The 12,218-nt window shown below is 44.1% G+C and overlaps 1 protein-coding gene across 1 annotated transcript in view; it reads right to left on the bottom strand.

Annotated features, from left to right (window-relative positions):
* Positions 1–12,218, bottom strand: part of med13a (mediator complex subunit 13a) — a 77,438-nt gene that overhangs the window by 3,491 nt on the left and 61,729 nt on the right. Inside the window, exons 15-25 of the mRNA XM_020085754.2 lie at positions 11,468–11,643; positions 8,504–9,426; positions 8,115–8,282; positions 7,369–7,592; positions 6,648–6,837; positions 5,899–6,337; positions 5,226–5,457; positions 4,068–4,259; positions 3,067–3,290; positions 1,686–1,828; positions 1,396–1,554 (exon numbers count right to left, since the gene is read on the bottom strand). Of these exons, the coding sequence (XP_019941313.2) occupies positions 1,396–1,554; positions 1,686–1,828; positions 3,067–3,290; positions 4,068–4,259; positions 5,226–5,457; positions 5,899–6,337; positions 6,648–6,837; positions 7,369–7,592; positions 8,115–8,282; positions 8,504–9,426; positions 11,468–11,643 (3,070 nt within the window). The remainder of the gene's footprint in view (positions 1–1,395; positions 1,555–1,685; positions 1,829–3,066; positions 3,291–4,067; positions 4,260–5,225; positions 5,458–5,898; positions 6,338–6,647; positions 6,838–7,368; positions 7,593–8,114; positions 8,283–8,503; positions 9,427–11,467; positions 11,644–12,218) is intronic.

Genomic DNA, 12,218 nt, shown 5'->3' with positions numbered 1-12,218 from the left:
GGGCCAAATCACTTAAACTCTAACTAACAGACTTAGAATCAAAGCGTCACTGAAAGAGAATTCATCACAAATCTCAGCCCAGTAACAGTTCATTATCAGGGCTTTCTGCAAAGATATGCCACCCCAGCAAGAGGGGAACAGTTGGCAGGAGAAAACAATCAGCCATAAAAACACAAGTTGGCGTCTCTGTTGCAATCCAACTTTTACTTATATATTTTTTTTAAAGCCACTGATCTGAATTATTGCATTTTTTTATTAATTGTATACATAATTGTTAATATGCAGTGAGAAATTTAAAGGAAAAAATAATAAGTAGAAAATGAAGAATGAACATTAATTTTGTGACAAGAAAAAATGGCATATCTAAAATATATCCTATCCCCCAATATAAAAAAGAACATTATGAGCATTGTTGCATCACTAATTTCTTACTACATGTTCACCCATGTCTCCCCTTGTTATTTCTCTGTGTTGGGAATAAACAAGTGTGATGATTTTATACGACCCACAAATAATAAATCATGGATAATACGTATGATGTGGAGAAAACAGACTGATCATGTATATGTTGCTGCAGGAGGCTCCATTACATATTATATGTAAAGCATGATTTAGAGAATCTGACATTATTACAACAGTTTTGTGGAAAACAGATTCCATTCCAACTACTATTGTGCTGTACACTGTGTGAGCATAAAGGCTGAGGCATCCAGAACAGCACTGTGATCTTATTAACCAGCAAATCCTACACCTTCTGCCTCACACTGTCACAACTGTGATCAACACAGCAACCCTTTCACTATACTTACACATGCTAAAATCAGTTCAATGATTTTATTGTTTTACGATATTAAAGTTTTAAAGCTTGTTGTGAAAGAAACTACATATATACCATATAAGCAGCGATGCAACATATCTCTAAGTTCAAGGTACTATGTTCCAGTCAACTATAGCCCCCTCAGTCATAGTTAGACATGTTTGTACATCTGTGGCTAACACAGCCTCTCTAGTCTCTTCAGCTTGAAGAGCTTTTGACGAAGGAGAGGTCCTCGGCCAAGCATCGCTCAACACAATCCTGCTATGATGCACTGACAATCCCCCCACTCGTTTCCCAAAATAAACCCATTGATCAAGCTCTCCATCACACTGCATTGAGATCAATGGGAATCTGAGAGATAGTACTTTATGAGCGAAAGGTACATGATCTTCCCTGCCATCAATCTGCTCTGGACAAGCAGGGGACATGCGTGGGGATATGCTGCTGCCATCCATCATGACACTGACATACACACACACAGCAGCGCTGCCTTACTTGGTAGTGTAACGCATCTGACATGTGCATTAAAAAAAGATAACAAGTGTATTTAAAGTTTTACGAGTGTGCACATACTGTACCTGGCATAATGATAAAGGATCCCTGGGGTTCCATGGCAACCAAGCACACGCTGAGGATGCTGGGAGTATCTGACGCGGAGATGCCACACATTCGACACATTTCCTTGAGACGGCGACTTAGTGACTGGAGGTTTCTCCTGCTCAGCAGAATACTCCAGTCTGGAACATCAGACGGGGAGAGAGCCAGGGATGAATGAAAGTGATAAACTGGTGTGGAAAACACTCAAATGTCTTGTATGATCCGTTTTTTTAAGTCATGAAAAAGCTTTTAGCATGACAGTCCTCCTCACCTTTTAATTCTCCGTGCCCTATCCTGCCCAGTCGGCCAATCACCACCCTCCAGGGGAGTGATGTCATCTGCACCAATCCTAAGCACCAGTCCCACAGCTTCTGTAGGCCGAGCCGCCGCACTGAGCCCTTTTTCCTCCGCGCCCTGTGGAACATGCAGACACAGATGTCAAAACCTCTTTTCATCGTCAACTGTAAATACAGAGTGCTTAGCTACTAATCAGAGGCGGGTTGAAATATATTATATTATATATTATTAATATATGATATATTGTACAGCATATCATTATGAATACGTCATGAGTCTAAGCTGTTCAGATTGGTGAAGGTGAACCTCCTCTCAGGAATGTGTGGGCCCGTGCAGACAATGCTTGACTGACAGTTATGTGCCTTCCTCTCGGGTCTAATTTATATTTTAGCTGAGTGTCCTTTGACAGCTACTATGACACAGTTTTACAAGCAGACACATTTTGAATAGAATGAAAGCTGCTGTGCACCTTTTGTGAGGTCATATACACTTGTTGCCCAGCTGTGACTGAATGTGTGATATTCACAGAGAAATATAACCAGTCAAGAGTGTAGAGAACGATGCCAGGTTGCCCTAAAACCCCTTAATGAATAGCTAAAGTGTTCAGACAAAAGGTAAAGCTTCATGCACTGTACCTGAACTAAAATACAGCAGTTTGCATATTGCACGACAAAGTCATTTTCAGACATTAACTTGACAGAAAGTCTGTACAATTGGGTCCAGTCTTTCTCTGGAGTTTTCCTTTCACAGCTGAACAACGCAGCAGGAGATTCTGGGCTCAGACACGTTCACAGAAACACAGAAATCTCTGGAGGGGTTGTGCCACAGGCAGAGGCAAGATGTACTGTATTAGCAGAAATCACTGTTTACAGTACACTGACAATAGCGTTGGCCCTTATCATTAAAGGCTCTCAAGATGTTCGTTGATGTCTCCTATGTGTATGACACCGATTTTTCATCCTGAGATATTTGTATTCGCTTTCTCTCTTTTTGTTTTGCTTCAGTGAGTTTTTCTCACATGGGCTCATTCTGACATTCTCCGCAGTTTTTTCTAGGGGGCTGTCGGGAGAAACTCTGGAGGAAGTACGGCACCTCTCACTCTGGTTTTTGCTTTCTCAAATTCAGCCCTACCAAAGAATGTTGATTATTCAGAGCTCAGTCCATGTCTAAAAGCAGCTTACGTGACTTTGTGTTAAATCTGTTTTTTCATTAATACATGGAGTTTAATGACCTGAGTAGATTCCCAGTATACCTAACTTAAGAAAAAGCCCAAACTTCAAAACAAAACAACAAGTGTTTCCTGTAGATGTAAATAGCAAAAGTAGAAAGTAAGTTTTAATATGGTGTAGTCCTACCTGTTTGGTAGATCAATGTTGATGATGCAGGTCTCCAGCAGTTCCCCATACAGGTCAGTGCATGTGGCCAGGAGCCAGCGCTGGTCGTGGGACAGACAGTATCCTACAAACAGCACGTTGTATTTTTGCGATGCCTCTCCAAATGTCTCCCCAAGCTCCGTCTGCTTGTCCTTCACCGGTGCCAAGATGAATGGAGGTGTATACAGACGGGGACACTCCGGTCTCTGCAATTTAGGAGGTGAAGATGAAATGATTAATGTTCAGCCCTTAAAAACAAATGGATCAAAAACTTTACAGGCTACAGATTTGTTTCTTTTCAGCACACATGACTGGCTACTAGACTTCACAGAAACAGGAAATTCTTTCTTTCAATCCCAATTCCTGCTGATTTCACATTCTAAGTAACAAAACGGCCCTGGTGTCGCACCCATTGTCCCATTCATGTCCCAGTTCCTCCAGCAGGGCTGGGTTTGCTGGTGTGTTAGAGGGACAAGGTATCGCTGGCTGAAAGGAAGGAAGTCAACTGAATTAGGTCCTGATCTAAAGCGCCCCTTTGTCTAAACCTGGAGTCAAGATCCCATTATGGAGGTCTCAGGGAGCTAGCCAAGCAGATAATGGAAAGAAAACTCCAGTTGTACAGGGTTACAAGTTCCCTTGGTTCTGTTCCAGAAGAAAAAATATGTGGATGTTTAGTCCTAAAACCTTTAAATCTCATTGGCTTCATTCTTCTCACTGGCAGACTGAACACAGCCGGGGCAAAAGGCTGTGTCGTTTCAGGTCAGTTTCATGTCTGGCTGAAGAGCAGAACGCTACTACAATGCTGCTGCCCAGTCTGAGGTGTCAGCCTCCGTTTGCTTGCCTATCGATCAGAGGACAACACAGGCATGCTGATGCTTACACACAATGCCAACAGGGTGCAGCTACAGAGCTGCAAAAGCATGATAGCATAACAACTGTTTTTGCTTTTACATATAGATTATGTCAATGATGAATGCATTTACCTCTGGGCTCTTCAGTGCGGTGTCAATGGCCAAGCCGGGGCCGAAGCCTGTTAAAGACTTGACATTGGTTGAGATGGGCAGTGGCCGTCTGCACTGAGCGAACACAGAGAAGGCTAGAGACTTGAGGTGCTGGGCGTAGATATGACGGTCTTCGCCTCGTACTGGCTGAAGCAGGTACTGGCAGGGGACAATCTGGGGTAAGAAAAAGAAAAACATATGTTGTTAGATGTGGGCAACCTGCAATATCTAATACTTAAGCCCTAGAAATCGTATATAATAAAATCTGCATTGAAATGTTTTTTGGTGAGTAAGCATAAACCATCAGGAAAATAATATTCATTTAAACTGTTTGTGGTAATAATTCATATTAACACTAGGTGAAACACTTATAAAAGCAGTTTTCACTGCAATGTCTGTCTGTAAAACCTGATGACTAAGCCACATCGACACTTGGAAGAAACTGATCTGGCTACAGCTTAAGTCTAAATATATTGTTAAAGTGAACATTCAGATTCTTGTAGACAGGGTAAGACAGGTGATGATTGTTTTTGTGGTCATTATCAAGGCTGGTGTTGTGGTATTTATAATCATCACCAAGGAGGTTAATGGTTTTGCCCCTTGTTTGTTGCTTGCTCGTTTGTCTCCAGGATTACGCAAAAAGTACTGGTCGTATTACTACAAAACTTTGAAGGATGGGACATGGGCCAAGAAAAAACCCATTAAAGTTTGGCATGGATCTGGACAGAGGGGCGGAACCAGGATTTTTAGCATTATGAGATAGGGTGTTAGTTGGAAATCTTCACAAATATCATCCCAAGAATAATTCATGGATCTTGATAAAAAAAATACCTGACAAATTTAGGGAGCTATGTTTGAGTGTGTGGAATTTTGGACATCTTTATGAATACAAGTGGCCTGTTGGGCCATGGCAGAGTTATGCTCTCTACTGAGTGCCATTCTACATTACACTGTGAGTGACTAATCATGATAGATGTGTCTGTAATGATGCTATTGAATATTTAATCCTTATGTTATGAAGGAGTAACCGACTCACTGAAACTGGATACACAATTTATTTTTCTCTCATGGAGTTAATGCTGTGATAATGAAAAACAATATGATCAGCAATAAAACATATGGCGCTGGAACTTTACTTGCCTGTACAGAGATAGAATTGCGGACGTGTGAGGGCAGGAACTGAAGCATCTCAAGATAGCAGCGTAGCAAACCCAGTGTCCACACACTGGAGTGGACGGGCACCGGGCCCGGGCCACCGTCGGCCTCCTCGTAGCTGAAGGGGTCCACGATGTAAACAACGATGGCAGGTGGATACGTGATGGCGTGGGACTCCCCGTCCGTGGGCACGCCGACCTTCTCTCGTTCCAAAGTGCTGGGGAAAGCACAAGATCACAAACCTGGTGTTATAGAACAGATTTTGTCCACAGCATATTTCTTAGTTTCTGACAATTTGTGACACATTAAAGACTTCAAGCTTCATTTATTCACGTAAAAAAGCGCACAAATAAGCTCTCACCTGGTACTTGCTACATTTTCATCTGCATACTATAGCAAACAATGTATTCTACATTGGAGAAAATAAGTATTTATTTTATTGTGTAATTATTATTAGTGTTATTATGTCTACCAGCCCCTTCATAAAAGGAATTCATTATTTCATTAAATGCTTCAGAGGGATTTCAAAGCATTTGAAAATATTCAAATATAGCAGCTTAAAGCTTAATATGATTGATGCCACTTATGTACTATACTGTTCAAAAACATTCTTCAGATTTTGACATGATGCCATGCACGCTTATGGTTCGTGCAGTACCTTTCAGGAGGCTCTGCGGGTCCCTGGGCCTGGCTGCTGGAGTTGTCCCCTGAGGTGCCAGTATTCTGGGTACCAGCCTGCTGTCCCAGCTGTCCACTCTGGGGGCCACCTCCTTGGCCCTGACCGCCCACGGTCCCAAAAGGGGGAAATGAGTTGGGCTTGGCAGACGGCATTCCGCTGCCAGACTGGCCTGAGGATGTCACCAGGCTGTTGGATGATGCGGAGCCATTTCCGGTCCCAGTGTTGTTGCTACTGCTGCTGCTGTTGTTGTTGTTGTTGTTGGGAACAGAGGATCCCGCAGTGTTCATAGAGCCCTGCTGGCCCACTGAGCTGGAGGCAGAGCTGGACAGTGGCGTGGAAGATGACTGGCTGGATGAGGGTGGGGGACTGGGCTGTGTGAGGAGGGAACTGTCCAATGGCTGTGAAGCGAGGTATGGAGCTAAAGGGAGAAACACACAAAACATTGGATCTTTATTATTAACATGAAACACTCCAGGAGAAAATAAAGATACTCAGCTAATTCCACTTCAACTTGACCTCCTCCTACACTGCTTTCGCATTTCAAAGATCTGCTCTTTATCAAGCAGTCTCTCCGGCTCGCCTTTTTATAATGACAAAGCCAAGTGGTGTTAGAGGTGGAAATTCAGCAACAAAGAGCTGACTGAACCAAGCACTGAGCAACAGAAGAACCTGAGACATGCAGGATCAAAACTGCTGTGGGTCCCTTGCAGGCTGGAAATGATACGTACCGAGGTTGTGGCGGCACACTTGTGCATAGAGTTTGAGTTTAGTGAAGGCGTCGCTGTTGCCGCTGGCAGCCTTGAGGAACCAGTCGCTCACTGGCTGATCCACGAGGCTCTTTGCTCCACTGCCACCGACGAGGACAATGCCATCAGGGTAGCCTTTGGATATGGGCCGGTGCTGGCCGAGTCGACACGACTGTAGACAAACAGGGATAGAGGCTGAATGTTTAAGACAATCATTCTTACAAAATGGTGAATACATGTTATTCATTGTGAAAATTAGCAAAAGAATGAAGGCTGGAGTGTTGCTTCATTTGCTTTTTTATCTCTCATCTTTTACACAACAAAATAGATATTTTACTTTTCCAGTAAAAAAATGTTTTTCCGTCCACAGACACTAAATAATTTAGTTGTGTAATTAACTCTCTGATATCTACTTCCAATTAACACTTTCCGTGCTTTAATTCCTGCCTTTTAAATGACCTTACTTCCCATACATGGTATATTTTCTTCAGCAGAAACTGCACTTTAAATCTGATTTATCATTTACAGAGCTGTAAGGAAGCCACACATGTAGAAATCTACAGCGATATACATTTAAAACCATTCTTAACTGTTCATTATTGTAATAAACATCTGCCAACCCAGTGATGGAGACAAATAAAGCAATGTAACATTTGTATAGCACAATCAGTGGCAGGTTTGCACTCTGCTTCAAAGTCTCTACCTCGTAGACAGCTGTGAGGTCTCGGAAGAAGCTCTTTGCGCCGCTCAGCAGGGCCTCGTTGTCAGGACAAACCACCAGGTACCCGACATCCCGCTGGGAGCCGAAGGGATCCAACAACAGTTTCTCCCAGTAGGGCAGACCAAACGGAGACAGTACCACAAAGTCATACTCATAACCCACCAGGAAGGTGGGGATGGGCAGGGGCTCTGGGGACTCGTCTGTGCCTGTGGGAGAAAGTTGGAAGAAGAAAGAGGAGGAGGAGGAGGAAAGGGAAACAAAGTGAGGAAGGAGGTAGACAGAGTGAAGACAGAAAGAACAGGGATGTTAGTGGTGTTAACAGGTAAGGTGTCAGACCCCCTCCCTTCCTCCCTCTGCCCTCCACTGTGCATCAGAATGTGAGGTCACCAAACAATGTGACAGCTCCTCCCAACAGCACTGACATCTGGACCACAGCAGAGGGACCATGCTGCCTATTGATCTGACAACATCCAGGCTTTTTCTTCCTCAAGACACACACATCTGAAAATGTCCCACACACTAACACCAACCATCACTGCGGATATCATGGTAATCTTTTTAGGAAATAGATTTCTGTGCTCAAGATGGCAACAGGCAAATATTGTGTGCTTTTGTCAGACTCACTGATACTGGATTTATTTTAATACAGCTACACTTGACTGTCACAATGCATTAGTAAGAGCTGTGTATTGAACAGATAATCTTCCCCAGCTTGTTCTCAGATTTACCGTAAGAGCCACGTCCAGCCATCTTGTGGAACTGCTGCCAGGTAAGAGGACCCTGAACCCCCCACGACCGCACCGTCCTCTTCTTCTGGATTGCGTCCTGGAGTACAGGCTGGAGGGACATCAGCGCCCGCAACACGTCCTGAGAGCATAGAGTACTCACGTCCACTGCTGGAGAAGGGACAAGAAAAGGGGAAACTAAAGATTAATCACAACATATGACACAAACATGCTGGCTGCAACAAAAAAGGCAGAAATGTCTTTTTGACAATGTAACTGGTGTTTGAGTTTGAACACTATGACTGATCATTAGCACACAAAACTTTTTTTTTAGATACTTTTATTTGTTTCAGATGAATGAGACTTTGTTAAATCAAAATTTAAAATCTCACCATTTTGTTTGCCCCAGTGGTGCAGACAGGTGCTCTTGACTAGCGCCTCATCCACTTTTCCACCTGACATGTTGTCCATGAACTGCCTTCCATGCTCCAGGGCCATGTAGCAGTCGCTATGGTAGTCTCGCTCCTCCACCCTCACACAGGGTGGTACAGGGGCCCCGCTTGGCCCTCGTGTCACGATTTCATGCTCCAGAATTGAAATGGGTGAGAAGGGGTTGGTGCACTGGTCCTGCAGGAGGAGAATCAGATCGTCTGGGACACGGTCGCCCCTCCCAAATCCAGTTCTCTCCAGCGAGGAGAGCCGCAGCTCCTCAAAGCGCTTCTCCGCCTCTCTGCTGACATCTGAACCGCGGCCGATGATATCCAGCTCGTCCTCGAGGAAGAGACCTGAGCCGTTGCCGTAGCGTCGGTTAACAACAGCGCTGAAGCCGCAGCTGCAGGGTTCCTGGGCCTCGCCAATGGGGTCGCTCAGATAAACGCCCACATCGGCTCCTTTTATGTTCATGTTGCACACACAGATGCAGCAGCTGTCGAAGTTGCAGTCCTTGAAGAGGTTCATGACTGACTCGGAGAGGATGAGGGTGACGTAGAGGCTGTGGGCCTCGGGGATGGAGGGTACTGTGGCCGGCTCCACTGAGTTCAGCGGTCGGCAGGTGGAGGGGGTGGACGCTGGTGAGTAAAGGTCCGAGTTCTCATACTTGAGCGAGCCCTGGACACTGGAGGGACCCCGAGGTGTGCGTGGAGTGCGTGGCGTGCGTGGGGTGGGGGCAGAGAAACGCGGTGTGGCAGGTGAAGGCAGGATGCCAGCACCACTGTTACTTGGTGGAGCGCTGTTCGACATGAAGGGTGTGTGGGTCTGAGGAGTGTACGTCTGGGTGTAGTCCTGGTCCATGGTGCTGCCCACACTGGGGATGTTACTGAGGGAACAAAGATTTAAGGACATTAATTAGGAAAGACACTCGAACCAAAAGAGGGTATAGCAGTATGTCTGATAGTGGAAACACTGGCTGTGACCGAAATCACCCACTCTTTCACTAAACCCTACTCACTATATAGGCATGTCTATGTAGAGGACTATACAGCGAGCTTATTGGCAAAATAAGAAAAAGTTATGTATTTACCGCCCGTTACAAAAAAGACGAATGGCCTAAAATGAGTCTTTGAATATGACTGCAAATATAAATCATCTATCTTTATCCTCATGATAATTCATATTTTTTCTGATAACAATGAGGAAGAGTACAATCACAAGAGAGGGAAGGCTGAGACACGCTGCCCCCTCATCTCTCTGCTAATTTTCTTTTAGTCACAGCTGTGAGCACAATGCATGATGGCAGATATTGCTTGTACACTACCTTTGACAAAACTATATAGGGTATAAAAAATGTCAATTTACTTTCAGACAGTACAAACAAATGGTGAATTCACTATAAAGTGGACTTTATAGTAATTAAGAGTGATTTTTAACACAAGAAAAATTGTCAAAATCACAGGTTCCAATGTCAACAACAGTAAGTTCCCATGTTCAGCACGGTATAAAAAAAAGAATTGGACGAACAACTGAATGTGGCAGGAAAATAAGGCTGTCATCCTGTACTAGAGCATAATTGTTATTTTTTCCTTTTAAAGCAAAACACCAATTGTCTGCACAATTGCTTAAAATAACAATATATTGTTATCCAACTGTCTTTCTGCATATGCAACATAGTCTAAGGCAGAAGGCTACGACGACATTCAACTACAAAAAGAATTGAGAGTGGGCAGCACACAAGAAGATTGAGGGGGAGAGAGAGAGAGAGAGAATGGAAAAGTGTACAGAAGCAGAGCGAGAGAGATAGAAAGACATTCAATAAACATTTCAGCAAGCGTCCCTCTGAGGTATGGTTTATTTTTGGGGCTGGCAAGCAACTGTGAGGAAGCATGGAGAGAGTGTATGAGAGAGAGGGAGGGAGGGTGAGCACACGATGTCCCTAGCTGTATGTGGGGAACAACTCCTGGCAAAGACCCATTAGGAGGAAGTCCCGGCGCAGTTCTCCTTCCTCCAGCCAGGGCACGTTTGAGATGGGATGTGTACGCAAACACATTATAAGATCTTTACCAGTGACTCTTTGGAAAATGGCCAGACACCTCTCTTTCCCTGTAGTCTACCTTCACTTTTACATGAATTTTAATATAGTACTTCCAATATAAGATCAATGAAAAGGACATTCTTTGGCATTTGCTCCAAGCCAGTTTGTTAGTTCACAGGTTTGATGGCGTCTGTTTAAAACACTTTGCCGTTTTTAAACCACAAAATTCAGCTTAAGAGTGAGGTTGACATTGTTACAACCCCGAATAAGAAATGAATAACAGCTAAAGTTTCTGCTCGGAATTGCATGATCAGATCAGTGAGCGCCTTAAGTCTAGTGCGCCTGCCAGATTTCATGTTTCTGCATCAACAAAAACATATGACACATGGGTATGATAAAAAATAAGTCCATACAAATGTTATAAACACATACATCAATAGAGCAAAGCCAGGTATTTTTACTTTGCTTATAAACTGAAATTCCCATGTGTGTGGTTAAGAAATCAGTGACAGGTAATTCTAGAGACTCCAAGCTGCTATGAGCAGCGAGGTGGCATGGAGCCGCTGTGGGGGACCATCTCACCACTCCAGCGATAATCCTCATCCAAGAATGCATTTTACACTAATTTCCCTGCAGCGCCTGCAGCAGCCACGCATGGATAGAATTGAGCTGCATGCCAAGGGGGTGTCCGTGGAGAGACAGAGGGTGGTAGTGTGGACAGAAAGAGAGCAGAGTATGAGTATATGCTTCTGTGCACACAAAAACGCAAACCAGCCCAGCACAGCCTTGGCATGTCTCCTGCAAATGTAAATTACAATGCCTCAGTAACCTTCTGCCCACATCGTCATGATAAGTAATAAGGCATTTTTGAATTTCAGAGCTGCCGTACCTGTCCTTGTTGAGGAAGGTCATCTCCCTCCCCATGGTCCAGCTTGGTCGGTAGATGCAGTCCTCTGGTATTTTGATAGGTGGAAGACACTGGCTGGGCAATGTCTTCAGAGGAGCAAACATGGAGCAGCCAACGAACGCCTGACACAGCTCTGGCTTGTACACGAATGAATAGTCCTAAATGGGGGACAGAAAATAAGGCATAGTAAAACAATTTGAAACTAATGAGATGAATATACTGATATCTTTAAACATTACACTGGATCTAAAAATATGTGTGTTACAGTTAATGACTCCTTCAGTGAAGTGACGAATGCAAGGCAGAGGTGAACACTTCGTAGACCTGTTATTATCGTCAGGTCTATTGTTGCAGGACTAAAACTGATAAAGATTTAGTGTGTTGCAGATGGGCACTTCTAGAGACCGGTAAAGGTCCATTCTTGCAAAATGGCACCTGCTTGCACCCGCAGAGCTCCGTATTAGACCTGACCTGTTACCTGGAATTAACTCAGAGTCAATCTGGACCTGAACAAAAGACCTGTGGGCCAACCCATCACCTGTGAGTAAAAACACATGCTGCATACAAAGTCACTCACATCAAATGAGTTACAGCCTCCTCGTCCTCCTGTTTTGGTGGAGTTGTGTTCTCAGAGAAGTTTCTGTCAATTGTCATCGCAGCTGTGCTCCTGCAGCTGTCAATGTTTTTCCTCAGATCTATTTTCCGACAATGTATCTAGCCAGTGGCTATCAGA

The sequence above is a fragment of the Paralichthys olivaceus genome, chromosome 15 (assembly GCF_024713975.1).
Source record: "Paralichthys olivaceus isolate ysfri-2021 chromosome 15, ASM2471397v2, whole genome shotgun sequence".
Classification (NCBI taxonomy): Eukaryota; Metazoa; Chordata; class Actinopteri; order Pleuronectiformes; family Paralichthyidae; genus Paralichthys; species Paralichthys olivaceus.
Note: the sequence above shows the minus strand (reverse complement) of the source record. Positions and strands in the feature narration are given on the sequence as shown.